Source organism: Rhagoletis zephyria, unplaced genomic scaffold (assembly GCF_001687245.7).
Source record: "Rhagoletis zephyria isolate East Lansing unplaced genomic scaffold, Rhagoletis_zephyria_1.1 Rzeph_scaffold_01663, whole genome shotgun sequence".
Lineage (NCBI taxonomy): Eukaryota > Metazoa > Arthropoda > Insecta > Diptera > Tephritidae > Rhagoletis > Rhagoletis zephyria.
This window is the reverse complement of record NW_016158747.1, coordinates 17,667-45,168: the sequence shown is the minus strand read 5'-3', so window position 1 is coordinate 45,168 and position 27,502 is coordinate 17,667. Positions and strand designations below refer to the sequence as shown.

The 27,502-nt window shown below is 33.1% G+C and overlaps 3 protein-coding genes across 4 annotated transcripts in view; 1 reads left to right on the top strand and 2 right to left on the bottom strand.

The window, feature by feature from the left end:
• Positions 1 to 27,502, bottom strand: part of LOC108364750 (uncharacterized) — a 77,887-nt gene that overhangs the window by 33,098 nt on the left and 17,287 nt on the right. The gene's annotated exons all lie outside the window — the stretch shown is intronic.
• Positions 1,037 to 2,994, top strand: Nf-YB (nuclear factor Y-box B). Of its 2 annotated transcripts, none has more exons than XM_017618563.1 (5): positions 1,037 to 1,270; positions 1,353 to 1,669; positions 1,729 to 1,798; positions 2,208 to 2,271; positions 2,390 to 2,994. In XM_017618563.1, the coding sequence occupies exons 1-5, from the start codon at positions 1,195 to 1,197 to the stop codon at positions 2,883 to 2,885; spliced, it is 1,023 nt and encodes a 340-aa protein (XP_017474052.1). In that variant the 5' UTR covers positions 1,037 to 1,194; the 3' UTR covers positions 2,886 to 2,994. The 2 variants fall into 2 exon arrangements, with proteins under 2 accessions (XP_017474052.1, XP_017474053.1); XM_017618564.1 differs by having other exon boundaries at positions 2,208 to 2,385; positions 2,507 to 2,994.
• LOC108364749 (zinc finger and BTB domain-containing protein 38) lies at positions 3,597 to 9,204 on the bottom strand. Its single transcript, XM_017618560.1, has 7 exons — positions 8,690 to 9,204; positions 6,667 to 6,890; positions 6,374 to 6,592; positions 6,039 to 6,297; positions 4,924 to 5,967; positions 4,410 to 4,753; positions 3,597 to 4,330 (listed from the first exon to the last, which is right to left on the bottom strand). The coding sequence occupies exons 1-7, from the start codon at positions 9,006 to 9,008 to the stop codon at positions 3,899 to 3,901; spliced, it is 2,841 nt and encodes a 946-aa protein (XP_017474049.1). The 5' UTR covers positions 9,009 to 9,204; the 3' UTR covers positions 3,597 to 3,898.

Sequence of the window (27,502 nt, the reverse complement as noted above, 5' to 3'; positions counted from 1 at the left end):
CACAAGCACTGAATATTCTATATTTCACACCATAATTTATATATTTTCTAAATTAAATTACATTTTTTCAACCACTTGTGGAAATAACCACAGAAATTCACACACATTTGCGGCTTTTCTTCTGTTTTGCTGGCATTTTCCGCATTCGAGGCGAAAATCAAAATACTGCCGCGGACAGAGTCAAAAGGGAGACGAACTCCTCATCTCAACCTTTCAGATACGGTCAAAATCGGGCCGGCACATTTTCAAAGTAACGAGTTGTCGCTTCTTATACATTTACGTTCTTTGGAAACTGGCTCTGTTGGAATAAAACAGCGAAATACACGATAAGACGGTCTGCGTAGCGCGGTGAAAGTACTGCGCAGACTTAGAGTACAACCCCACAACGAGCTTTTCAGGCTTTCTGCTACACAATTCAGCTATTACTGAAAGCCTAAAAAGCGCCAAACACCTGAAAAGCTAGTTGTGGAGTTGCACTCTTATGAAGCTGAACTCATTATCTAGACAACACCACTCTGTGACTGCCAAAATGTACCAATTTAAAAAACTGTGCGATCTCTGCCTAACTGCCGTCCCTAAATTGGAGCGCTAAGCGTTGCGTTATCCATTGTCGACGAGTGTCAGCGCGCGCTATCCCCAAATCAACGCGTCGTAATTTTTGACGTTTTCTCAGATCCTCTCGTTTTTATTCTCGTTTCCTCTTTCACTTTTTTGTCCTTTCTCTTTCTTTCCGTCTTCCGCATCCAACTTCAACACGTAACGCCCTGTCAAAAATGAAAATTCCATTTGCTCGGCGTTAGCGCCGCGTTATTGTGGGATGCTTCATACAAATTGTATGGGCATGAGGATTTTTGACAGTTGTTTGGCGCTTGACGCGCCAATTTAGGGATGGCAGTAAGGTCAGCTCTAAAGATTGTTACCAGATCAACCAAATAATAAACACCTTGTGGTTAAGAACGTAAAATAGCAATTTACGTTCTCAGTAAAAAAAGAAAATGGGAAAAAGTTGAAAAGAGAATATACTGACATTACAGTTGTCAATTTTGTAAATGCATACATCTTTTACAATTTGCATATTTTCTATAAAATTATTCTTGTATAAAATTGTTGAAAGGTAATTTTCCTGAAACCTCTTATTAAAGAAAGCAATAGGAAATCAAGACAAAAGTAGTGTTATTTGATAAATAAAAAGAAATGAGTACCAGTGGCGATTCGCAACCCTATTTGAACGATTTTATGATGCGAGACGATGAGGATGTTATCTCCGGCGGTAAATTTCAAGCGACAATACAAAATTCGTGTTTTACTAATAACTGTAGCATATTCCAATATATAATCTCTCCCAATTGCAGATGATGAATCGGATAATAAGCATAGCGGCGGCAGTTATATGCTCCGCGAACAGGATCGTTTCCTGCCTATTTGCAACATCATCAAGATCATGAAAGTACCAGTGCCGGAAAATGGCAAAATTGCCAAAGATGCACGCGAGTGCATACAGGAGTGCGTTTCTGAGTTTATTTCATTTATAACTTCAGAGGCAATAGAGCGTAGCATAGCGGAAAATCGAAAGACGGTGAATGGGGACGATTTACTTTATGCATTTGCCAATTTAGGTTTCGACAATTACGTAGAACCCCTGTCTATGTATTTACACAAATTTCGTGAGGTAAGCCGATGTGTTTTTAAATAGTATGCGGTCTAATATTTATTTAGTTTACTGTTTAGTCCACAAAATCGGATCGTAATTTATTTAATGAGCCCAATATGCTGCAAGACGATTCATCTACCGAATTTCGTAAGACCGAACTGCCGTAAAATATGATTACCTACCTATATCTATTTGTTTAATTTGTTACATTGGGTTAATAAAATATCAATATACTGTTAGCGGGACCACCACACATGAATACACAGTATATAAAAAACACGCATGTACTCACCATCTAGCACAACACATTCCCCTTTAATGGAATTGGCGAAAAATTTCAACAACAACGCACCTAACATTTACCAAAGCATCATTTACACCAACGAAAATTCCATATAATTACCATTTCCACAAAACTCTACTTCTAAATTGCGAATTTTTCTTAAATTAAGTTACTATAAAGAATATCCCGTATTTCAATGTAAGCCAAATAAAAATGTGTGTAAAACTCATTTCCATTGTAAGTTTAATGTACAAAAAGACAAAATCTCTACAGCATCAGTTGCGGACAACAGTAACTCTACAATAATAACAAAAGCGGTAAACACCACAACCGGAACATTGATGAAAAATTCAAGTGCAGTCATCAACGCTAGAACGACTTCAATTGGCACTGCAAGCACATACTCGAATGTAAAACTGTACGAGATAATCGACACCAACCAACAGCAACCNAACATTGATGAAAAATTCAAGTGCAGTCATCAACGCTAGAACGACTTCAACTGGCACTGCAAGCACATACTCGAATGTAAAACTGTACGAGATAATCGACACCAACCAACAGCAACCGCAGCAGCAGCAGCAGCAGCAGCAACAGCGCCCACAAAATGGTATACACAACTTATTACCCACCCATGGCATCACCATAACACCAACATCTGTATCAACATCAACCATACCCGTTAACCTAATGAGCAACGGTTGCACCCAAACAGTCAATGGCGTCAGCACTCTAAGCACAACATCAGCAACTGTACGTCGTTCAGCGCGACTACAAACGCGCACTCAACAACTGCCGGTAGTTACGACTGTGGCGAATGAAATGCCAGGTAGCATTATAAATTCAGATCAAGTGATATTCTTTGATGCTGATGAATTGCGCCAACACGTTTTGCAACAACAGCAGCAACAACTCAACAATAGTGGCGGCAATAGTTACGTGCATATGTAAGGAGTGATCGGAAAGTTTATTACTTGACGCGATCTTCTACAAAGGGTGAATTTTTTTGATGCAACGAATTTATTGCCTCAATTGCATTCCCAAGTTGAGGAAAATTATTGAAGTAGAAAAAACACTTTATTTCGCATGCAGTTTAACAAGTAAAAAACTTTATAAAAAATCAAAAGCACGGGGATTGGGATATAAACTTTTTCCAAAACTCTACAGCACCTAAAAGTGAATGATGTTAAAAACTTCAAATTTATAGCACTTATTTGTAATTGAACTGTAATTGCGAACTGTTATCATTTTATTGTAATAAAATTTGCTATATACATATTTTGCAAAATATCCACTTCCAAAAGATTTTGTATTTTCTCAATCAGTACTGTCATATATGTGTTTTATAATTTTTATAACTTCAACAGTTTACTTTTTATGTACACTTGACTGGGTCGCCCCCACGCGAAATAAACCTTACGTCGCCCTTCTTAACAATTTCAACAACTATCCTTGATGCGACTACTACAATAACAACAACAAGTTTTCTTTATAATTTTTTCGTGGTCCAGTCTAGTCTAGACACTTCCATGATGGTGTCCATCATTAGCCCCCAACAAACTTTTATCTGATATGTCGTTAAGTAAATTCACAAGTTATTTATAGAAAAAATATTTATTAACCAATATGCATATATGTATGTATGTATTTGTAGGTATATACATATATATGTGTATATAAAACGCACGCAACTAAACTACTTACGTCTACAGTTTGAGTAATAGTTATACAATTTATATATAGTTTTACAAAATGTTAGCCTAACCGACTATGATTCAGAAAAAAAAGATAATATTTAATTGGCTTACAGAAATAGTTTCAAGCATTAACCTTCCCTTCATACATAATTATCATACAATTTCAGAATATTAACACAATTCAGCTGAACCCTAACCTAGTAATAAGTAAAAAAAAAAACTTTGTTACCAATTGGTAACAACTTAAATTTAATATTAAAGCAATCGCTATTTATTTTGAATTTCTGTCAATACCTCAGTTATGTGTGCTTCTCCACCAGTACCTTGAATTTCTGTCAATATTTGCGTTATGGGTGCTTCTCCAGCAGTATTTTGAATTTCTGTCAAAACTTCCGTTATGGGCGCTTCTCCAGCAATATTCACGCCACTAACATCCTTGACCTCCTCGTCATCATCACCATCTACCGGCTGTGGTTCGAATACCACACGCCCACGTATGACACGTACGCGCGGTCCAATCGCACGCGAATTAAGTTCAAATTGGCCACAAGTAGCTGGACGCGTTGAACGATGCATACTCAATCCGCTAATACAGGAGAATTGTTTGTTGCAGCCATAACATTTGTAACGTTTCATGCCAATGTGACGCGATAGATGTGATATAAGCGTTTCACGGTGTGTAAAACTTTGTGAGCATATCTAAAAGAAAAAAATATGGTGTGAAGAATTTATTAAAAAGAATATGTATAGTTTCCACATTCTAAGTATATGTACTCACTTCACAAACAAATGGGCGTTCGCCGGTATGCGTACGATGATGTACAGTGACTTGCCCGCGTGTGCGAAACCGTTTTTCGCAGTAGTTGCACTTGTGTGGCAGCACGCCCGTGTGTATGGTACGATGACAATTTAGTGTGCTGTTTGAAAAGAAACATTTCTGGCATATATCACATTGGTGCTGTGGATTGCGCCCGCAATTGTTACTCAAATGCTCTTTAACCATTGATTGCGTCGAATAGCGTCGACCACACTTTGGACAGATGTAGCCTTCAGGCACCTTCTTGGGTTTACTACGAGCATTATTTCTGGTTATGTGTGGAGAGTGTGGCCGTTTTCGTAGTTCTGTAGTAAGTAAATGATTATTTTAGTGGTGTTTATGATGTCAAAAAAGTAGGCACACAATGATGGTGTTTATAATACCATTGAAAATTCCGAGCTTCATAAAAAAACTTTTAAGCTGCTACAATCTTAAGAGTTTTTCCTCTTAAAAATAAAATTTTGTTACTAGTTACCTCCACTGCCATCCTCGGAATTTGTATTTTGCATGGTCGCCGTACTATTGCTGCCCATTGAATTGTCACTGAAATTCGCCGCATACACTGAATTCTCATTTTGTAGCACCAACATTTCCTCGTCTAATTCCTTTTTTATTTCAATAATTTCCATTTTTGCTGGTTCTTGCACTACTGCTTCTTCTAACTTTGAGTCAATTGGTTCACTGGTATTTATTTCTTCACGCACAATTGCTTCGTTCAATAATTCAGTCAAACTTAACTCCTTATTTGTTTTTGTAACAGATTCAAGTTTAGCGGCGGCAACCGTTTTATCTAAGGATGGCACTTCGACCTCCTTCTTTTGAAAGTAGCGATTAGGTGTTTCGAATTTTGGGATAGCTTCTTCGGCGATTGCCGCAGTTTTAGGTGGCGAGTTAGATTTCACCAACTGTATTAAACGGAGTTGTGTCGTTGGCATCATTTTAACAATTTTAAAATTTGATGGCAATTTTATCATCTTTGGTGGCGAATCAAACTTTATAGGAACTGTTTCAGAATTTGTGGTATTTATATTAACTTTAGATGGTGACTGAGGTGAAGTTTCGGGCGTAGTGGTATGGCTGTTGAATTCACTGACTTTGTTTATTATTTGAAACATTTTTGGTACGCTTTTCAATGAGAATTTCGAGGTAATACGCTGTGCAAGTGCATGCCCTAATGTGCCGGGACCAGTTTGTTTTGCTGGTGCTAAAGTTGCTGGCTCGCTTTCGACTGGCAAAACACTCAGTGGTTGCTTACGTAGGCGCAGTTTTACTGGAGGCGCAGCCAAATCATTTTTACTCAACGTTGGAGTAGGTTGTACTACTTCATAATTTTCAAGGGGTTTTGTATTATTAGCCACTATAGGGAAATCTGGCAAAATTGTTTCATAATCTACAGGCTCTTGCTTGATTTCAATTGTTTGAAGTGTCTTTTGGGTAGGTATGTGTGGGGTGTTGATATTATTATTGGGCAATATTGGTTTTAAACGCAATTTCAAACCGGGGGGCGCCGTTTTGGAAGCTGAGGAAATTAAACAGTCCGAAAATTATTGGTATTCTCATTCTTGCGGATAGTTTTCAAGTACTACTTACCACATTTAATTTTGTATGAATTGTGTTTTGTCACTTTTTGTTTTTCTTTTAGTAGCTGTAGTATCTTTGCCGGTGTTTCTCTCTGTATGCATGCTAAACGGCCACACTCATCAGGCAAGGAAGTCCAATGTTCTTGTAGCTCTGCCATATTAATAAACCACTCACGACACAATGAACAGACAAAGCGGTGCAGTTTACTGTGCATTTTAACTTTATGTTGATTCAATTGATAGAAGTCGTGAAATTTATGATTGCAAACCTATAGGAGATAGAATATTAGCTTCTTATGTGATAGTCATTGCTTAACTGCATGCAATAATAAAAAATCGACCTACATTGCATTTCAATTGCCTAATATCATGTTGGTCAAATTCATGTTGCTCACAATCCTCTAAAGATCCGAACCAAGTGTCACAGGTCTTTCTTACACAAAACATACGATTCAACTTATGCTGGGCCATGTGGTGTGCGTAATGTGTATCTTGAAAAGAGCGTTTCATGCAAAGTTTACAGATGATGGATTTCCGGGTTCTTCGATTACGTTTCGCTATATACTGCGGTAAGGAAAAAATATAATGGAATTACTTCTAGTGTATGCACATTTTTTACTACAAACAATTAAACTTACATCAGCTTGGTAATTGGCTTGCAACTTTTGCAAAAAGGCTAACTCATGATTTTGTTCTATCGAGTCGGAGGCGCTTACAGTTATCATGTTTTCATGCTCCTGCACCACTTGAAAATCTGCACCTATGTAATTTGAAGGTTCCTGAGGTTTGGTTGTTTCAGAAAGCTGTTCGCAAATGTTAAAACTATCGGCGGGGGCATAAGCGAAATCATCTTCAGGTTCAGCTATAGGACAAGTCAAATATTAGAGGTGTAAAAAGATATCACACAAGCGCTCCTTGAATTAGTAAAGTGGTGAAACATCATTTTTCGATTTGAACAAAATTGGAAATTTTTAGATATAAAAATATGTGCGCATACAGTCATCAATAAAGTTTAGGTACAGCGAATGTTTTACAAGACGGGCAGCTATTTTTTTAATATTTTATTTTTCGATAATTTTTTATAAAAATATGGTTAATTCTACAACAAAAAACAAAAAAATTAGAGTTCCAAACCTTGTGCAAATTTGAATGAAATTTTGCAGAATTTTCTTTAATTTTGCACAAGGTTTGGAACTCTAATTTTTTTGTTTTTTGTTGTAGAATTAACCATATTTTTATAAAAAATTATCGAAAAATAAAATATTTAAAAAATAGTTGCCCATATTGTAAAAAATTCGCTGTACCTAAACTTTATTGACTGACTGTATGTATTTACAAAACTGCAACTATTTTAAAAATTCGTTAGATTTCGCGAGTCGAACATTAAGTTAGGTATGTATTGGCGATTCAACTTTTATAGTATGTATGCACGAGTATATGCCAAATACAAATAAAAGTTAGTATTCGATTACGTTATAAAATTTTGCTATACTATTCATATGTATGTGAATGTGTGTAAAATAAAAGGTGCAATCCCGTATTCCTCGGACTCGGACTAGTAAAACTGTCAAAAAATAAAAATTCGCTCAGAGCGAGAGAGTAACATTGAAAAGTACGGGATCGCTTTCTAGTAAAAAATGGTAACTTCTGTCAACTTCAACATAACCTCCAAATTTTGGTTGTAAATTTTTGTTTATTTTGTATGTAAACACACTCAGCTCACACATGTAAATAACCAAAAATACTTTCAAATTCATTAGAATCCAATTAAACAAGTAACTAAATACTTTTCAACATGAATCAGCCGAGTGCACTTTTTTTTTGTTTACAATTTGTTTGCCAAACACACTACAGCTGATCGTTTCACACATTTTCCAGAATTTACCAGCAAAAAATTCTCGGACTAAAACTGGTAACTTCTGACAGAGAGAGAACCGTAATTATTCTCTTTTTTGTCCTCTCAATAGTCAGAGAACCGAGTACGGGATCGATTTCCAGTAAAATCTGACTGATTCTGACTATTTCTGACTAGTCCGGACTCGTACGGGATCGCAACTAAACTTGAGCGTAGCATACCATAAATTTTTCAAAACTAACAAAATCAGGTGCGTTCCCTAACTCGCAAAGAAGTTGCGATAATTTACAGGATTTTACCAGAGAGCGTTCCCTTTCCCCGTTGCAAGATTGTAACCGAAGAACTGGCAAACTACCAGCTGTTCAAATGTTTTCAAATTTGAATAAGCAAAAACAAAAGTGCACCTGCATTTTCACCCTATTAAATATACCCTAGCGAAGAAATATCAAGTTTTGTAAGTATTTTTGTTAATTTGCTGGTGTATTTGAGCAAAATTTAGAAGATCGACAAATGATAAAAAAACTGCTATGTAAACCAAAAACAGTTGACAGTTTTACAGGTTTTATCCGGAAAAATTGAGGAACGAAACTATTAATATTACATATATTTGGCAACCCTCAAATGACAAAAAGCAACAGCAAACATGGCAACACAGACGCACTCGGATGCTTGCAGTAAAATAACACCGCAAAATACAAAATAATCAAGATCAATTTGTTTAACAGCTGCAAGGAATCACATATGAAGGGCTTGCAAGTATGTTTCAGCTAAAGTAGATACAAATGTTTACTAATCCCACTACCTACCTTTTATTTGTACGTCTTCGTCCATGTTCGCACTCCCCACCACCATTTTCTGCGTATTAAAATCATAACCATTATTATAGTTTTCAGCATACGTATAAAAATTAGGTTCCACTTTTATGGTTACGTTGGATGGAAATTTAGTAGCAGCATCAGCAGTGCTACCAAAATCATAACATGCCCCTCTGCCTACACCAACGGCAAAACCTTCATTGCTTCTGCTGCTGCCAATTGTGGCGGCGTCAGCATCGAATTCACCCATTTCCGCAGCGTAGATTATCTCTAGCGGTTCTTGTTTTATTTGCACCGTCTCTGCAGCCATTACCGTTAATATATGCGCTATTCCAAACTTATACAGGAATACTCAATACACTACCTATATTAATGTTATACACAAATGCACATTACAAAACAACAATAGTCGAATTTATCTACAAAATTTTACGGTGAAGCTTTTGTCTGCATACAATTTAAAACCGCGAGAAATTACCGAACTGCACGAGCGATCAACCAAATGTCAACTTGAAACGTCAAAAGTGAGGTATGCAGCCAGTAGAGCGGGATTTTTTGTAAATGCCAGGGAAATTATTTGCTGTAGAGGATTGATGCCCAGCGTTGCCGTTTTGGTCCAATTGGACCAAAATTGGTAGCTTCATTCTCCTTTGGTAGTTTGGTTGGTTTGATGAAGCTTTTGGTAGGCAAAAATGTTTTGAAAATTCAATCGAACTTGGCATTAAAATTTGTTCACTTTGCGTTTACATGTTGAAAACATTGCTTTCACTTTGCTCACACGTATAAGTTTTTTTTTGTTTTTTTCTAAATTTTACTAAGTNATTTAAAACCGCGAGAAATTACCGAACTGCACGAGCGATCAACCAAATGTCAACTTGAAACGTCAAAAGCATCGTACAGTTTCATAAGCAGAGGTGGGCACTACCACAAACAAGCGTGAGCTAAAAGTGAGAATGTGTTAGTGTGCCTAATGCATTTTGCATGANTAGATTATCTCTAGCGGTTCTTGTTTTATTTGCACCGTCTCTGCAGCCATTACCGTTAATATATGCGCTATTCCAAACTTATACAGGAATACTCAATACACTACCTATATTAATGTTATACACAAATGCACATTACAAAACAACAATAGTCGAATTTATCTACAAAATTTTACGGTGAAGCTTTTGTCTGCATACAATTTAAAACCGCGAGAAATTACCGAACTGCACGAGCGATCAACCAAATGTCAACTTGAAACGTCAAAAGTGAGGTATGCAGCCAGTAGAGCGGGATTTTTTGTAAATGCCAGGGAAATTATTTGCTGTAGAGGATTGATGCCCAGCGTTGCCGTTTTGGTCCAATTGGACCAAAATTGGTAGCTTCATTCTCCTTTGGTAGTTTGGTTGGTTTGATGAAGCTTTTGGTAGGCAAAAATGTTTTGAAAATTCAATCGAACTTGGCATTAAAATTTGTTCACTTTGCGTTTACATGTTGAAAACATTGCTTTCACTTTGCTCACACGTATAAGTTTTTTTTTGTTTTTTTCTAAATTTTACTAAGTACATAATTTTCTGGAAACAAAAACTCACTTCCCAAAGCTATGATCGATCATCTGTTGAAATTGAACGAAAAATTGCCTATCGTCTTGAAAGAAAAATTGGTGATATGCAATTTGCAAAGTGTGAGTTTATTGGTAGAAAAAGGGGAAGAGTATGCAAATTGAAACAAGATTTGGAATTTTGTTTTATTGAAATGCATAAAATGTCTGATTTTGTTTTTTTAAACATTAAAAATGTTTTATATGAATTGAATCAACCTCAAAGGTAATCACATTTTTACAAAAGTTTTTTACGAAATACGTTAATTCTTTTGTTTAAAAGCCCGAAGCATGAATGGTTAACCAATACTGTAAACAATATTATACTGCAAATTCGTGTAGCTAAAAACCCTGTACTTGCAAGAAATCTCATTTTAATAATGAACAAAGATTTGGTAGTTTGGAAACTGATTTGGTAGGCGTTTTGGTACCTAAAAATAACTGCAGTGGCAACACTGTTGATGCCATATCAGAAAAAGCCATGAAGCAAAAGTAAAATACAAAAAGAGCAAACTAAATGTAAGAACTAATAAAAAAACTACGGCCATATATATTTGTGAAAATAATACATGCGCAAGCTGAAAACGCTGTCTTTACTTGATCAACTGAAATGTGTACGTTGAACATACTGGTAACACTACGAAATTCGGCCATCTTGGGAAATTTATCGATGTGTTTCTTTTAAAAGATTTCAGTTGAGCGCAGGTAGTTTTAAGATATTTATTTGTTATTGCTTTAAAATATATATATATATGTACGATGTTTAAAAATCATAAAAGGTGTAGTTTATATGCATGCGTTATTTAACGCCATGAACGCCAAATACTTCAAACCCTTCAAACTATTGCTTTTTATCCAAGCGTGTAAAAATGCTACACCAAATTCATAGCAATAAAATTGTAATAGATTTTTGAGAGCATGGTGGACGCGTTGTAGCTTTTATAATTTTTAAACAAAACTAAGTTTCAATGAGTTGGCTAAAACTTACACCTAAAAAAAAATAAAACTTTATATATGTATGTATGTATATTCTACGATTGTGTTAAAGTCTGATTATGCATACTTCACATAACTTTGCATAACTATTTGTACCACTGCAACTGAAATATAACTTAGTAAGCTTTTACAGTTTCTGCTAATTTCTGGGAAATGCAGTACATACAAAATAAAGTGACTCAAACAAATGACCACGTGTTGTTTTTTTTTTTTAATATTCGTAATATTTTTCCAGCATTTCTTTTTATTAGTTTTATATAAAAATATCGTCTAAGCTTTGGCCAAAACCGTGTAAATCACAGTTTCAAACTTTATACAAAATTTAAGGAAAATTCACCAAATTTTCATCTTTTTATTATGAATTCTTGAGAATTTCTGTTTTGAGGCTACTTTTTCGGCTTTTTTAATGTAACTTCCGTTGATATTTTGACATTTTGTTGCTGATGGTCTCCCGCATTTTATTTCATAAGGAATTAATTCTTATATGAAAAAAATGCAAAAATCCGTCACAAAAAAGTATCTCAAAAATCAACGCCCTTTTTTAGCCGTTTGAAACTTGCACTTCATTAGACTAAAATTATATGGGCTATAAAACTGCATACCCAAAAGTTTTCTAAAAATTCAGAACAAAAAATTGCAATTTTAATGAAAATTTGTTGAATTTTCCAAATTTTGTATTAAGTTTGAAACTGTGATTTACATGGTTTTGGTTCAAGCTTAGACGATATTTTTATATAAAAATAACATAACTTTAGCTGGAAAAACATTACGAATATTAGAAGAAAATCAACACGTGTTTGAGTCACGTCAGTGCTGGACCCTTCCTTAGGGTTTACATCGGAGAATATTGTCAAGACAATTATGTCAAAATGATGTGTTTGTTGTAATATGAATTCGCCGTGTTTACAACAAACACATCATTTTGACATAATTGTCTTGACAATATTGTCTGGTGTAAACCCTAAGTTACTCTGTAGTTCGAATCGATGGTATATTTGTTCGAATTCAAACGATTGGTGCTATAAAAGCGTAAGGCGTTCGAATGTAATTTCTTTTCGATTCGAAACAATTGATTTTTCTTCAAACATATTTCAACCGCCCCATACACTACACAACAGGTTGGAACTAATAGCAGTAGAGCAAACACAACCCTGCCATGCATTTTGTTGTCAAGAATGTCAAATCCGAAAGAAGTGTAAACACGTTCGACCAATCAAAAGCAAGCAAAAAAGATGCTAATGTATGTATGTGTATATGAATGTAGCAAAGTTTGACAGCTCAGATTTTTTACGAAATAGAAAAAAATCAATACTGCAGCCCTGCTGCTTGCTACTACTTGCTTAATGTGCCTTGGTTTGAACTAAAAGGAAATTTCGTCATGTTTAGCAAACCGCTTGTGTGGTGTATTTGGCTCTTAAGAACTCTGTACAACTTAACATAGAGATGCCGTTTTTAAATCGAGTATCGATTAATCGAGCTCTTCCGATTCGATTTTTGGTCGATTTTTTAGTTCCGGTTCGATTCATGATGAAATGGAGACTCAAATTTGATTTTTTCTCAATTGATGCTTATGAAATTGCGTTATAAAATCTAGAAAATTTTAATCGAATTTGAATTTGAGGCTATTAAATCAAAATGAAAGGGCTTTGATATTGCATCTAGCTATAGTTAAGAGTATTTGCGCTATTTTATTTAACAAAAAATATCCAAAGCGCAAATTGGAGCGAAATGATATCGATAAAATTAAAGCATTTCAAAGCATACAAGTGAGCGGCAATGTATGAGTTAATAATATTTTATAGAAAAATTTCGGGGATGCAGTTTTCTAGCCCATTCAATTTTAATATAATAAAGTATGAGCTTCAAGTTGGTGCAAAATACCGTTATTTTTTGGCAATATGTTTTTGTTGTCGGTGCTAGGCATTCTATTCATACGAAAATTTTGTCGGGCATACTTTGTATGGAAGAAAATGCGCTACAAAACAACAAAATTAGGGCCGGTTACTCAATGTCTGGTTAACACTAATCTCCGGCTAAACAGTGTTATCGACGTATTCGACTCCATTCATACAACAGGGAGTCGGTGATAAAAAAACAAACAAAAATTCTAAAAAAAATTCCAAAGTAGGGCTAAGAATTTATGAAGTTTCTCTTGAATGTTCACATTGTTGTCTTAATATAAAAAAAAAACCTGCTCAGTTTCTTTTAGGTATTTACGGAATGTTAGCTACCTGATAACTTTTGGATAAATCTAGATATTGAAACCGTTATAGCAATGCATGTTTTAAAATATACTTACAATAATATTTTTAATTTAAGTGTTGGTCTTTAAGAAAATTAAGTAAAAGGCGTTTTTTGGAAAATTATATGAATCGATCTTGGAGATCGATTTATTTTTTGACGATTTCTTCTTGCATCGATTATATTTATTTTGATTATATTTTAAATTTCGATTTGGTATCTCTACTTTACCGGCCGTCTTCACATGCTTGAAAATCTCTCTTGCGTTCTGCTTTTTTCTCTCGCAAGTTTTGTTGACTGGGCATTTGACAGCATACTTTTTCATTTGTAAAATGTCGCCAAACAAGAAGGTTCAAGCCTTGCAGGCTCTTAAAAGTTTGAGAAAATTAGAAAATCTGCATAAAGACATGTATACTATTTTCAAATGAAAAATGGCTGCCTCTAAGCTTGTATTTGCCTTCAAAATAAACGATGTTGCTTCTCTGAAGAATTCTGCGAAATGAGAATATAGCTGTCAAACAACAAAAATGACAATTGAAAGCAATCGAGAGCTCGCATACCGTTCGGTGCGGTTTCTCGCATGCGTCGTCACGCAAGCGAGATTTTCCAGCACGTGAAGATCGCCAGTTACACTGCAAGTAAACATTTCTTGTTTGCAGTGCAGCGACAGTTGAAGAGGCACTGCATAATCAGCTGGGCGCTTGTTTGCCTTAATTATTTCGCCATTTACTGACGCGTAAGGCAAAATAGTAATAAATTGGCAACATGCGTCGACATTCTATTTTTAACCGACTTTCAAAAAAAGAGGACGTTATCAGTTCGATAGAATATTTTTTTTTTATGTATGTTATCATATAAGATATTTAAAACAAAAATTATAATTTAACAGTTAAGGGCCGGTTGCTCAGTGTCTGGTTAACATTTCCACTACACTATCGACGATTTTAACATCATGCATGTAACATGTGATCGATAAAGCAGTAATTGTATGGGATCAACCGAAAACGAACGGCGTGCATATGAAGCTAACCCCATTTCCATTTTTTGTTCTGCGTGACATTTTGATTTGACGTTTCGTTTAATGAAATCAAATGCAAACTCATGCAAGCCAATTTCGGGTGACGCCTAAAAACATATTCGACCGCATGTGTACCAAAACGAAAGCCGCGAATATTAGGTTAGCCAGTAAGAAACTCAGAGTTTAATTTGACATTTTTTGTTTACTTTTTCTTATTCTCATTAAGGGCCGGTTGTTCAATGTCTGATTAGCACAAATCGGAGGTAGAAGCTCCGGTTAAGCACAACTACTGCTTTATCGNAGGCTCTGTTATGCATACTTGGCATTGCATGCACTGCTATACCATTTTTACGTAGAAATCAAAAACCAACAGACTTTTACGTATGTAATGCTGTGCGTTGGGTAACCGCTTACACGCGAAGCTCATTTAACAGATTCCTTATGTGACAACTCTCAAGCAATGCCAAGTATGCATAACGGAGCCTTTAGTCTGTTCCCGTACAACAGGATTTAACACACACACAGATTAGTCTAGAATACCAACCGCTTAGCTATAAAAAACAAGAAATGAGGATCGATTGAACTTTTTACGCTGATTTCAAACATACGAAATTTATTTAGTACAAATAAAAACAAAGCCAAAAAAAGAGGTTAAAGTTCAACTTTTCTATTTCTTATGTGTTTAATATTTCGGTAGTGTCTGACCGATTAATCGGTTATTTCTTTTCTTTTGTTTTTTTTTTAACTCCGTAATTTGTAATTTTTTATGGAATCGGCATCGGCATAGGCCGATTCCTTCCCCATAAGCCGATTCCTTCCCCATAAGCCGATTAATCGGCATCGGAAACTACTTAACCGATTAAACAATTTTTGATGCTAATTTCCACATAATTTAAATAGCTTTTCTGCGACGTATATACTATAACCAGTTTTAAAACAAATTTTATATAAAGGCGATTTAAAAAAATATATTTATATTTTTTTGTGTTTTTTAGTATTTCCGGACTAAAAATATAAAGAGCTTATAAATTATATACGTACGTGAAAGACAAATTAATTATCTTTATTTTGATGTCATTAGTTTTTTAAAAGATAATGTTGTTCAGAAGATATTAATATTTAAAAAAATCAAAAATCAGCAAAAGAAGTTCTATCGAGCAATATTTTGTGTTTTTGCATCGCTAGATTCTTGGACTTTTGTGCACGGAACGAAGTCGGACTATTTTTGATAAAATCCTGCAGTACGAGAACAGACTAACTGTCGGTAAGTCAGTTGCAGGTTTGGATTATCAAAGACACAAACCGAATCGGGTCCAAAAAAGGGTCGCTTTCGCATAAACTCCAAAAAAGTGGTGTTTAAGAAGAGTTTTAAGCTATTTTTTTTGTATGGTAAAGCTGCCTTTACATGAGGCGATTTTCCAGGCGTTTCAACATTGATCTGGAAAAATCGCTCGTGTAAATAGTGACTCAAAAATCGCTTGCCTCAAAATAGAGAGCAAGTCAACTTTTGCATGCGATTATGGCCTGTCAAAAAATCGTCTCATGTAAAGGCAGCTTAAACTCCAAGTTTGAGAGTAGAGTTAAGCGTTAAATACCAAAATGGCCCATAAACTCGACTTTATGGCTCAATGAGAATGCTTTATAAAATTGGATTTTCATTTTTCCGATCAAATTTCCTACTAAAATCTGACCAAAGAAGTAAAGATCAAAATTTAACGATTATTCTTGATAAAAAAAATTAAAATAAAAGAATTACGAGTTTGCAATGATCTAAAAACTAAAATCTTGGTATTCAACATTTAGTTTCGGTCACTGCATCTGATTGATTATTCCTTTACAGAAATTAGTAAAGAGCAAAAAATGCAGCACGCAGAAAAATGTTATTCAACTCCTTTTCAGGTTTAATAGCAGTGATGACATTTCCATAAAACTTTCCTTCAGAACATTCCTTCCTAATCGTACAATCATTGTATTTAAAAGGAGTTTACATTTTTCAACTTTCAGTTAAATGATGTAAACTTTTGATTCAACTAACCGCCTGTGAAAGTTGAACAGTGTAAACGCCTTTTAGCCTTAACCAGGGAGGCCAACTCGTGGGCAATTCCCCGATTTGCGGGGAAAGAACCGTTTTTTTGTGGGATTTTTCAGTTTACGTGGGGAATCGGGGGATGAACAATTTTTTTTGTAAGGAATTAGATGTTAACTAATTTTTTCATAACTTCATAATGAGTAAAAAAAGTTGCATAAGAAATGCAAATGCAACTAAAAGTACCGATTAGGCAACCTTGCAAATTATGTAAATTACCGTTGATTTTATAGAAATTTCTTTGTCGCATTTCCTTTCATATAACGAATAAACAAAGTTTATTTTTATGTACACCGCCTTCGGGAAACATATTCTAAAACGAAAAATTTAAGCCACTCGAAACTTGCACTTTACTATACTAGAAATGAGTGGGCTACAAAACTTTTAAAAATCATTCTAGAAAATCAAATTAAAAAGCTCGAAATTTTTACGAAATTTTTTGAATTTATATGAGTTTTGTTAATGAATGAACTATATTAAAAAAATAACTCAAAATAAATAATTGTGAAAACTGGTCAAAATTTCGGTATACTAAATTTTTTTCGACCACTCTATGTATGTAAATATTATACATATGTATGTACATTTTTTATTCTTTATTAGTTAACTAACTTTATCAACGTTTGGTTTGGTTTATAATACATAAATGAATTACATTTAAAAATAAAATAAACAGAAAGACAATAAATATATCAAAATACATATACATTTTTTTGTAAATAAGGAGATATCTGTGGGTGGGGAAATTGACGAAATTTCGGGCAAAATCGGGGAATTTCTTTGTCGAAATCGGGGATTACTCAAAAATGAGTTGGCTACCCTGCCCTTAACAAATAATATTTAATATGTCTTTCCCACGCCACCCCAATTACGTAGTTCGCTCTCTCATTCATAATTCGTACTCCAATTACCCTTCGAATTAAGTAATTCGCCATACTAAGTTTTTTGAGCGAATTACCTCATTTGTTGCTAATTCAGATCCAATTACCATGCGAATTACGAGAAAATCGCCGCCGTCTCTAATTTTGATCAAAACTGGCACTTTTTCTGAGTACGTAAAGTAAAGTTTATATTTGTGTACATCACCAATTTAATAATATAAATTTGCATAAATTTTGTAGCGAAGAAAAAAAAAACAAAGCACAGAGGTAGAGAAAATCTAATTAAGAAAGTGCCTGTGGGAAAGGGGTAATTCGTGATCGTAATTGGCGGCACAGGTCCAGCGGCGGATCCAGACTTTTTTTCGGGGATCTTTTCCGGGAAATTCTCCACTTATTCTTATTACTGTAGACGACTAATTCTTGTATATATATATCAGGATATATATATATATATATATATATATCAGGGAGAAGGAAATTCTCCAATTTGGAAAAATTTTTATTTCAATTTTAAAAGGTGTTAGTCGGCATTTGAAATTTTCTATGTAAAAAAATGTAAAATAATTTGTTTTCATTCAAAATGCTATTGATTTTGACCCGTTAAAAAAAGTTATAAAAAAGCGATACAGGTTTTCTCTAAGCATACTCTTGCAGGGCAGAGAGTTTAATCTCTAAATAATGACCGTTAAATTGGTTGTCTTAGAGACGGCTAAAAGTATTAAATATGTTAATGATATTGCTGAACGAGATATAGCGTTGATACAAGATTATAATAGAGCTTTGACGAATGACGAAGAACGAAAACAAGTTCTTTTGCAAGTAATACAATTACCATTAAATAATTGAATAAGTAATTTTTAAGCAAAAATCACAACCGACTTGAATTCTCTTATACAAATTTAGGTGTTCCGTTATTTTTCTCATGATCCAATGATCGGATCTAAATTAAATAAGTATGGGATGACATGTGTGTCACTAACTTTCTGGTAGAAAAATAACTCTCGAAATCGGTTGACGTGGTCCAAAGTTATTAACTTGTGTTTGGATAAGCTTTGAATTTGTAATTTATTCGTTATTTAAGTGTTAAAATAGTTATAAAAAAATGTTTTCAATGTGGAGAATTTGTTCTCCTGGAATGTTAAAAAATTCTGGTCACCTTATTAATATTCGAGTGGTAATCTCCATTTTCCAAAAGGCATAAACTGCAATTAACTGCTTGGTGGAAATTAACTATGTGTAAGTCTGTAGAAAAAGCAGTTTCTATTGGTTTGGAACTTTTTTGGGACTTATGACGTGATTAATTTTGTCATATTTGTAATAAACATAAAATTTATTATAAGGCTCCTTAGGCCTGGGTGTTTTTATAACCAATAGCTTTTAAGGATTAAGTGCCGTTATATGGAGTTTGCACGTATTTACTTTGGATAGTCAGTTTATTTGCTTGCTATACTGGCTGCCCTAGGCCTGGGCCTCAGGGCAAATCCGCCCCCTCCCGCCATCTATATCACTGCGAGTGAGAAAAATGGTACGCAAAAAATTTAAAACACGACAGGATTTTTTTTTTTTCAAACAACGCATTTTATTCAAATATTTCATTCAAAATTCAAATAGTTGTATGTACGTTGGTAATGATTTTGTTATATGTATGTATATAATTATAATAGTAATCATAATAATAATTATAATTTTAATAATATTCTTCACTTTGCTTATACTTTTATTTATATTTTTTATTTCTTTTGTTTTACTTATTTCTTTTTGGTTTTCATTAAGTATATAATATGAAGTGACTAATTTTCAACAATTTTTTTGTATGCAATTCTGTTGCTTTCTTCTGATTTTTTTGTTACCTTTTCTTTATATAGTAAATGTTATGCTTTTTTGGTGTATTATTTTTTATTTTTATTTTTTAATGTAACTTTTTTTTTCATTTTAAAACTCTATAATCATAACAACTTTTTCGCTAATACGTATGCCACTCTACCTACATATGTATGTATGTATGTATGTCTATGTGTGTAAATCGTCTCTTGTTTTCTATTATAATTTTCAAGCTTTTTTTCTTCGCTGTTTCAATATTTTGCGCAACGCATGATCAGGCATAGTCAAATAGAGATTCCATTTTAAGATTAGAATCTAGTAACATTTTTGTATTTTTTTTTGATATTCCATTTCAGATTTTATTCTAACTACCGTTATGGTTGGTGCCTTACAGTTGCAGGTTTTTTTTTTGTGTCAGTGTGAGTAGAGAACGTCTCTAGAAGAAGAGAAGTTGAACGCTATTTAGAGGAAGAGAAGTTGAACGCTTGTGCTGCCCCTATTTAACACAAAACTCCAACGAAATTGGAACTTAAATAACTAAAAACGCAAAAACAACTAACTGCGTGCAATGTATTGTTGATTTTGCACTCTAAAATCTCAGAATGGTTATACATAAAAAAAAATTGAGATTTTACAGTAAAATGTAAACTAAATTGTCAAAAAAGTCAAATCAGCTGCTCTAGTGCTGCTACCTGTTCAATACCCTTGACCCAATCGAATTAATTAAATAATGAAATAGTAAGCACTGGTTGATTGTGAAATATTTTTCACAGTTCGTACCACAGTCGGGTCTACGTAACCGGGACGACCCAGTTTCATACCTGACAGTTCTTATCACTCCAGCATCATTCCCCCCCAAAAAAACTCTTTGGGTAATTTGTATGCTGTTACAACAAAAACAAGGATATTCCAAATTGAAAGAAAAACTCTTACTACTCGAGGGTATTTGAATATTGACGTAAGTTTATGTATGGTCCAGCCAGACTTAAGGTTAGGTTGAAAAGGCTGCATGTATATAAAGAGAGCCGCATACTTAGACACAGAGAGTTCGTTGTGATAGAAATTGAGAGCTCGTATTCGATGCCGTCCGTCTGTCTAGGAGTAGAACCAGTTGGTTAGGTTAATAAAGCGGGGGAATTTATGACTGTCTGCTTCGCTAAGGTCCGCTAGACATATAACGAGGTGGCGGTGAAATTAGTGTTTTCTCGCTCACGAAAGGCCAGGGCTGTGACAGTGGTAGTGTTTCACACTCTCAATTTCTTTCTCGTCGCGACAGCTTTGGCACAAGTCTCTGGCCGGCAAGTCCATTCTCTCAGCATGCCTTCCCATCAAGCAGTGACCCGTTATAATACCGTTAACCTGCCTTAATTGAGGCCATTCTAACTGAATGAGTGCGTTCGATCAATTCTTGTCGAAGCTGGGCGAGATTTGTTGAATCGTCCAACATGTAGGTTCATCCGACCATTTTTTAAGCCGTGTCTTGAAAGGTGCATAGCGGTATGCTCGCATTGTGAGAAGAGTTGACGTCAGACAAGGTGATTACCTTCCTCGCAAGGTCATCTGCTGTGCAGATACCTTGTACGTATCTGTGACCTGCTGTCTTTGAAGCTAACTCGCTGAGGACTTTAGTAGCAGTCACAAAATCATTTCCCCGTTCTTTGTTTTCATTGCCTATATAACTGCCCGTTAATTCAACTTCTTCTGTATTTTATAACTTTCTGTTAGTTACTTACTGGGCAATTCTAGAAACTGTCTTTCAATTAAATTTTTTTTTTTGTTTTACGAAATACTAAATAAAAGATTTGCTAACTGTTTGTCTTTTAGCGAAGCCTTTTCTAATAATTAAATGAAATAAAAAAATAATACTTTTTAAAATAATAAAAACTAAATATTAAAAGAAAATCAAATTTAAAAATGAAAAAAGAATAAAAATAATAAGCTTCTAAAAATTAAATTAAAGTATGCTTATTTTTAAAATAATAAAATTTGAAAAATAACGCAGTTTGTGGTTCTTTAAAAAGAAAATTAAATTAAAGAGAAAAAAATAAATAAATTGTGTCCCTAAAAATTAAATGAAATTAAAAAAAAAAAATTATTTTTTCATAAATATAATCTCAAAATTAAACGAAAATGAAATACAGTTCCGTAAATTAAAAAAAAATATATATTTTTTTAAACATAATACAATTCAAAACTTAAAAGAAAATTTAATCAAAGAAAGAAAAGAAAAAGATGTATTTAAAAAAGAAAAAGAAAATATAAGTTTATGAAAATTAAATGAAAGCAAAAAAATATTTTTCTATGCAAAATTATAAAATCTAGAAATTAAATTCCACCAAATATAGTAAAAAAGGTAAATAAGTTTCTAATAATTCAATGAAATGAAAACATATACAAATGTACCTATTTACATATATATATTTTTCTTATTAAACATAAAATCTACAAATTAACGATAATTAAATGAAAAAAATGAAAAATTTAATCAATAAAAAGTAGAGAAAAAACAATTTCTAAAAACGAAATCAAACAAAAAAAATCATTTAGAAGGAACTTAAATACTATAAATTAAAATAAGTTCCTAAAAATTTACTAAAAAACTTTTTCGTTAAAACAATTAAAAGAAAATTTAATTGAAAAAAGAAAAAAATTGAATGGAAAAAGAAGAGAAAAATTAAACGAAATAAAAAAAAAAATGTTTTTGTTTTTAAAACAATTTCATTTAAAAATTACGTTGAAAAATAAAAAAATAAATTAAGTTTCTAAAAATTAAGAAGATTAAAAAATATATATTCTTTTCCTTTGAAAACAGTGCTAACAACGAATTAAAAGAAAATTAAATAAAAAAACCAATTCCGCTAGCCGAGGACTCGACCTCGGAATTCGCGATTTGCATGCCAGGATATACATAAAAGTGCTTTTTTTCAAAAGAGCTTTTCACCATGAAAGTTGGCAAGCTTTTTTTGTAAGACTTTCAAGACAGAATAAACAAAATCTTTCAAACTATCTTGTCTACAGTTTTTCCACTGCCTTACAAAAGGCGTTCAACTATCTTCGACAGAATTGTCCCGTTAATTCGTTCACGTTCGTGCTGTTCGTTCACGCTCGTCTTATTTCGTCTTCGTTATTTTTTTATATGTAGTTTTTGTTGTTTCAATGATATACGAGTGAATATTTTCGTTCGGTCTCTTAGATTGGTTTTTAATTAGTGTAAATAGCGTATGAGTGAGTGATAAGATATGTTTAATATGTACAGTGGCGATCAAAAGTGAGTGCATTGTGCTTTTTCTTAAATATTTGTCACGTTTTTCAAGTCAAAATGTTTTTGTTATTTTTTTTATAGAAATATGGTTTTTGCTTTAATCAAAACCACATGAGTCAAACTTTCAAACGACAAATTTTCATCTAAATTTTGAACTTTTTAATCTGAATTTTTAAAAAAAATTTGGGTACGCAGATAAATCGGTTTTATTTTTAAATCTGTTAAAAAAGTGCAAATTTTAAACGGCTATAAAATCGCGTTGATTTTTAATGATTTTTTATCGCTGACCGCTTTTTGCACTTTTTACCATAAAAAAAGGAATTTCTTAAAGAATAAAGTGCGCAAGACAGTTTGCAAACAAAATTACGCATAAAAGCGCAAATACCGCCAGAAAAAAAAAAATTAAAAATCAACGCGATTTTTAGCTGGTTAAAATTTTCATTTGTTTAACTAGAATTACATAACCGCACCCACAATTTTTCTAAAAATTCAGAATAAAAATTTCAAAATTTAGATGAAAATTTTCTGTATAAAGTTTATACGCTCTGTATAAAGTTTGAAAGTTTAACTTATGTATATGGTTTGGAGTAAAGCGTAAAACATTGCAAATGTCATACCAAAAAAAAAAAAAAAAAACAGACACTCACTTTTGATTGCCAGTGTATGTGTGTGTGAGTTTTTATTAGTTCATTTTTAAACATTTGAAATTAGTTTTTTTCTTTTAGTATTTAGGTATGCATTTTCGCTTATATTTCTTCTACTAAGTTTGCTTTGGTAAATGTATGGAAGATTATTCATTTTTTGAATTCGAATTTGATTTTTTTGTAATTTTTTGTTTTAATAGGTTTTAATAGTAAATTTAGTACCTTAATTCAGTTAACAAAATTAAAATGTGAAAAGAATGAAATATTCGCGATTTTTATAATTGTTTATTAGAATTGAAGAGTTTTTAGTTTTGTTTTTGTTTTTTCTTCTTTTGCTTGGACTTCATATTAAGGTAAAATGAGTTGCTATGCCTTCTTTATATTACTTAAATAGTCTATGTTTATAAAGTGTAATACGTATTTGCTGTCTCAAATAGATTTTGTTTCATTTTGTTTTTGTTTTTTTTTTGTTTTTTGATACAATACTTTATGTTACTCGTGTTCATTTGCTTTATTGAAATTTTCGAAAATTAAACAAATTTTTCAGTTAGTTTTTGAGTTAAAACTTTTTTTTTTTTGTTAGTTTACAGCTTGTTACATTAGATCTAGTGTAGTTTAGTTAGTTTAGCGCCACTTTATAAATTATTGCTTTCTTATAAGCTATCCGCTAAAGAGAGTTTATTTATCCTTACTGCCACCGCATGTTGCTTGCTTTTTTTCGTACTGCGTTTCTTTGCTTGCTTTTGCAACATTTGTAGCGAGTTAGATTAGTGGCTGTTTCCTCATTTATTAAGTCATAAATGCCTATAGATTTTTTAATAGATTAATTACTAACTGCTTGCACTGTTGCAGAGAAATTTAACAGGTTTTTACTAATTTGCTTTATTTGTTTATTTATTTATTTTTTTATTTCACTTTGTACAAATTATCTTCTATGCAGCTGTTACAAATTTTCTAACTTTCTAAATTGTTAACAATTAATTCTGCCTGTCTGCAAAATTTTATATTTACTAGTTATTTTTTTGTTTTTATTTTTATTTTTTTGTTTTATTTTGGTAGCGCAAAAGTGTGAACTGCTTTTGAAACGAGTATTGAAAAAACAAAATATTTATGTAGGTTATATTAATATGTGCGTTCTCGTTTTCGGAGCGAGAGCTTGGAATTTGCGCTTGAATTCAAGCGAATGCGGAATAGGAGCGCTAACAGAACTAAAGTTTTTATCGCAGTGATTGTAAGAAGGTCCGTATGACGAGTTTTTTATTTTGTAAGCAGTAAAATATTAAATAAGTGCTGTTAACTGTATAATACATGTAACGCCAACTAACTAATTTTTAAGCATATATGCAAAGGGTTAAAAGTTATAGTTTATAGTACTAACAGCTGAATGAGTAACGATCTTTTAGTAGGGCTTTCCATTTTGAAAGCAGTATAAGCTGCCTTCTTCTCCTTCTTCCTTTCGTATATATATTTTCTTTGGTTTAGTTAGCTTTTGTTAACCGATTTGGCTTAGCAAATTAGTAGCACGTTTATGAAAAATAATTTATGAGCTTACTAGCTTTTCGTTCAATTCAATTTAGGTAGTAAAGTTTTGAAAATTTTCGAGCATAATTTCTATTTGTATGCAACAAAAAAATGCTTGCACGCATTTAAATAAGTGCTGGCCACCGAAAGCTTTTGTTTTGTACCAGAATTTAAAAGCTCTGGCACGCGTGCCTATGATGTGGCCAGCTGTGATTTAAAACAAATATTTTTGCAAATGTTTATGATGGGTTTGATTCTAAAAAAAAAGATCTAAAGCTAAAGTTGCGCTGTCGCTTCATCAGTTGCCAATTTAGAGTCATAAATAATATCGTGTCTGAGCATCAGTTTTTTTACGAATTCAATAAAGTCACGTACAAAACATGTCTTGTGGTAAAAGCTTTTTAAAGCTTTCATTAAGTTGTTCACGGACGCTGTCAGAGTAAAAGCTCTATCTGATCGTCACAGATTTAGAAGACTAGACACTGAATTAAGAACTATAATACAAAAGTTGACCAATTGTCAGTGAGGCTTAAAAAGTTTCCCGCTTCTTTAAGTAGCGCTTTTTTGTGTAGCTAAGCACTTGCGCACACAGCTGAAAGCTTACACTGCACTTTGTTTTGAAGTTGAAGCTTTGAATTGCACAAAGCTATTATAAAAATCACAAGCCTTTTTTTCATGTTGCAGCTTTCGAAGCTGTGAAAGCATTTCTTTCGTGTATGTGTGTGTGTAAATCGGTGATGTGCACTACCTTGCCAGCGGGCAAAGCTCTTTTAAGGTTTTCCATAGATTTTGTATAGGAGCGTGCAGGGTAAAAGTTCTCTCTACCCATCGCTGGTGTAAATTAAGTAAGCAACCTCCAGTGTGGTAGTNATCACAAGCCTTTTTTTCATGTTGCAGCTTTCGAAGCTGTGAAAGCATTTTTTCGTGTATGTGTGTGTGTAAATCGGTGATGTGCACTACCTTGCCAGCGGGCAAAGCTCTTTTAAGGTTTTCCATAGATTTTGTATAGGAGCGCGCAGGGTAAAAGCTCTCTCTACCCATCGCTGGTGTAAATTAAGTAAGCAACCTCCAGTGTGGTAGTAGTGGTACGNTGTGTGTAAATCGGTGATGTGCACTACCTTGCCAGCGGGCAAAGCTCTTTTAAGGTTTTCCATAGATTTTGTATAGGAGCGTGCAGGGTAAAAGTTCTCTCTACCCATCGCTGGTGTAAATTAAGTAAGCAACCTCCAGTGTGGTAGTAGTACAATATAATTGCCGAACTGACGATTTTTCCAGCATATCTTCTAAGTGCTGCCATCAACATGCGTGAAAGTTCATTTGCTGTAAATTAATTAGGTTAAACACGCTTATATATACATACATATGCATGTTGTATACATACGCCAGTGTAGGTACTAATTCGTACAAGTTTTTTCAAAATTAAATTAAAAAAAAAAAATTCAACACTTCAAAATACTGCCTATAAAAATTTAATAAATATTTTTTTACATTTTGTTACATATTTCAGAGAGAATAGAGGAAAGCGCGTGAAAAAGACGAAATTTAACAATTACATTTTATTATATGTATGCATATATGTATTTATTAAGCTATAGCTTGTGAAAGTATTTAAGAGTTAGTACATTTTTTGCTATATAATAAATATTTGTTTGGAAATAACGCTTAGTCTAAAATTTTATGCACTTGTATGTATATATGTACTTGTTTTTGTATTTATGCATGTGTGAAAGCTGATTGGCAACTTCAAATCTTCATTTGCCCGACTGCTTCCTCGCTTTTTTTTTGAATTTTTAATTTAACTTAATATTTAATTCGTTTTAGCTATAATTATAATTTGTTATAATATTTTTCTAATATCTAAAGTTTTTTTTCTGAAATATTATTAACAATTTTATTATTTCCTTATTTAGTTCATATAATTTTTTTCATTTATTTTACTTAAAAATATTTTAATCAATCACCTATTATTTTCTACATTATTTTGGTCGCAATTATTTTTTAATTAATTTATTGTTTATTACATATTACATTTTCCTATTTTGCTATTTTATTTTTATTTTTCTTAAATTTTTTATTTTGTATTTTATTTTTTAAATTTTTATTTCTTCATTTACTTGTCACCTTTTACACTGGACATGTTAGTGTATCATATTCGAACATTAACGAAACAGCAACAAAAACGAAATATAACAAAAACATTGTAAAACCTAAACCCCTATTCATTTTCCAACGGAAGCAGGCAATCGACATTACGACAAAGATCAACATCATAAAGAGTATCGTTATGGAACAGACCATGCCCACGGAGTTAACCTCGACAGGTGCATCGTAGATGATGCCATAGATTAGCCATGGTATAGGTAAACTGGAAATAGAAGATATGAAAGAAAAAGATTAGCAAAAAATATACAAAAGTTAAATTATAGTTATGTTGAGCTATAATCATAGGATACATTAGTTGCCCTCACCCGCTACGTTGAATGTAAGAAATTTTTTCGAGTTACATTAGGTGTAATTTATTTCAATAAAACATCAGAGATTTTTAAATACTTTTTCAACCCACTTTAAAATATTTTCAAACTACAACCAAACCCCTTTCGTCTGACCGCAATATTTATTTTAACTACCTAATTCTGTTACATAAGTAAAGTTGAATTTGATCCTTTAAACAGGTGGCAACCCAGAAATGTTTTAAAAGTCTAAACTAAGGATTTCTTAACACTCTTTCGTTTAACATCCGCATTTGTTTTCC

Excerpts from the sequence above, each read along its gene's own strand:
- Nf-YB (XM_017618563.1), top strand. The coding sequence starts at position 1,195 with ATGAGTACCAGTGGCGATTCGCAACCCTATTTGAACGATTTTATGATG. Across the intron at positions 1,271-1,352 it reads TGAGGATGTTATCTCCGGCG|ATGATGAATCGGATAATAAG; the intron begins GTAAATTTCAAG and ends TCCCAATTGCAG. Across the intron at positions 1,670-1,728 it reads ATTTACACAAATTTCGTGAG|TCCACAAAATCGGATCGTAA; the intron begins GTAAGCCGATGT and ends TTTACTGTTTAG.
- LOC108364749 (XM_017618560.1), bottom strand. The coding sequence starts at position 9,008 with ATGGCTGCAGAGACGGTGCAAATAAAACAAGAACCGCTAGAGATAATC. Across the intron at positions 6,891-8,689 it reads CGAAGACGTACAAATAAAAG|CTGAACCTGAAGATGATTTC; the intron begins GTAGGTAGTGGG and ends CTTGTCCTATAG. Across the intron at positions 5,968-6,038 it reads TTCATACAAAATTAAATGTG|CTTCCAAAACGGCGCCCCCC; the intron begins GTAAGTAGTACT and ends TAATTTCCTCAG.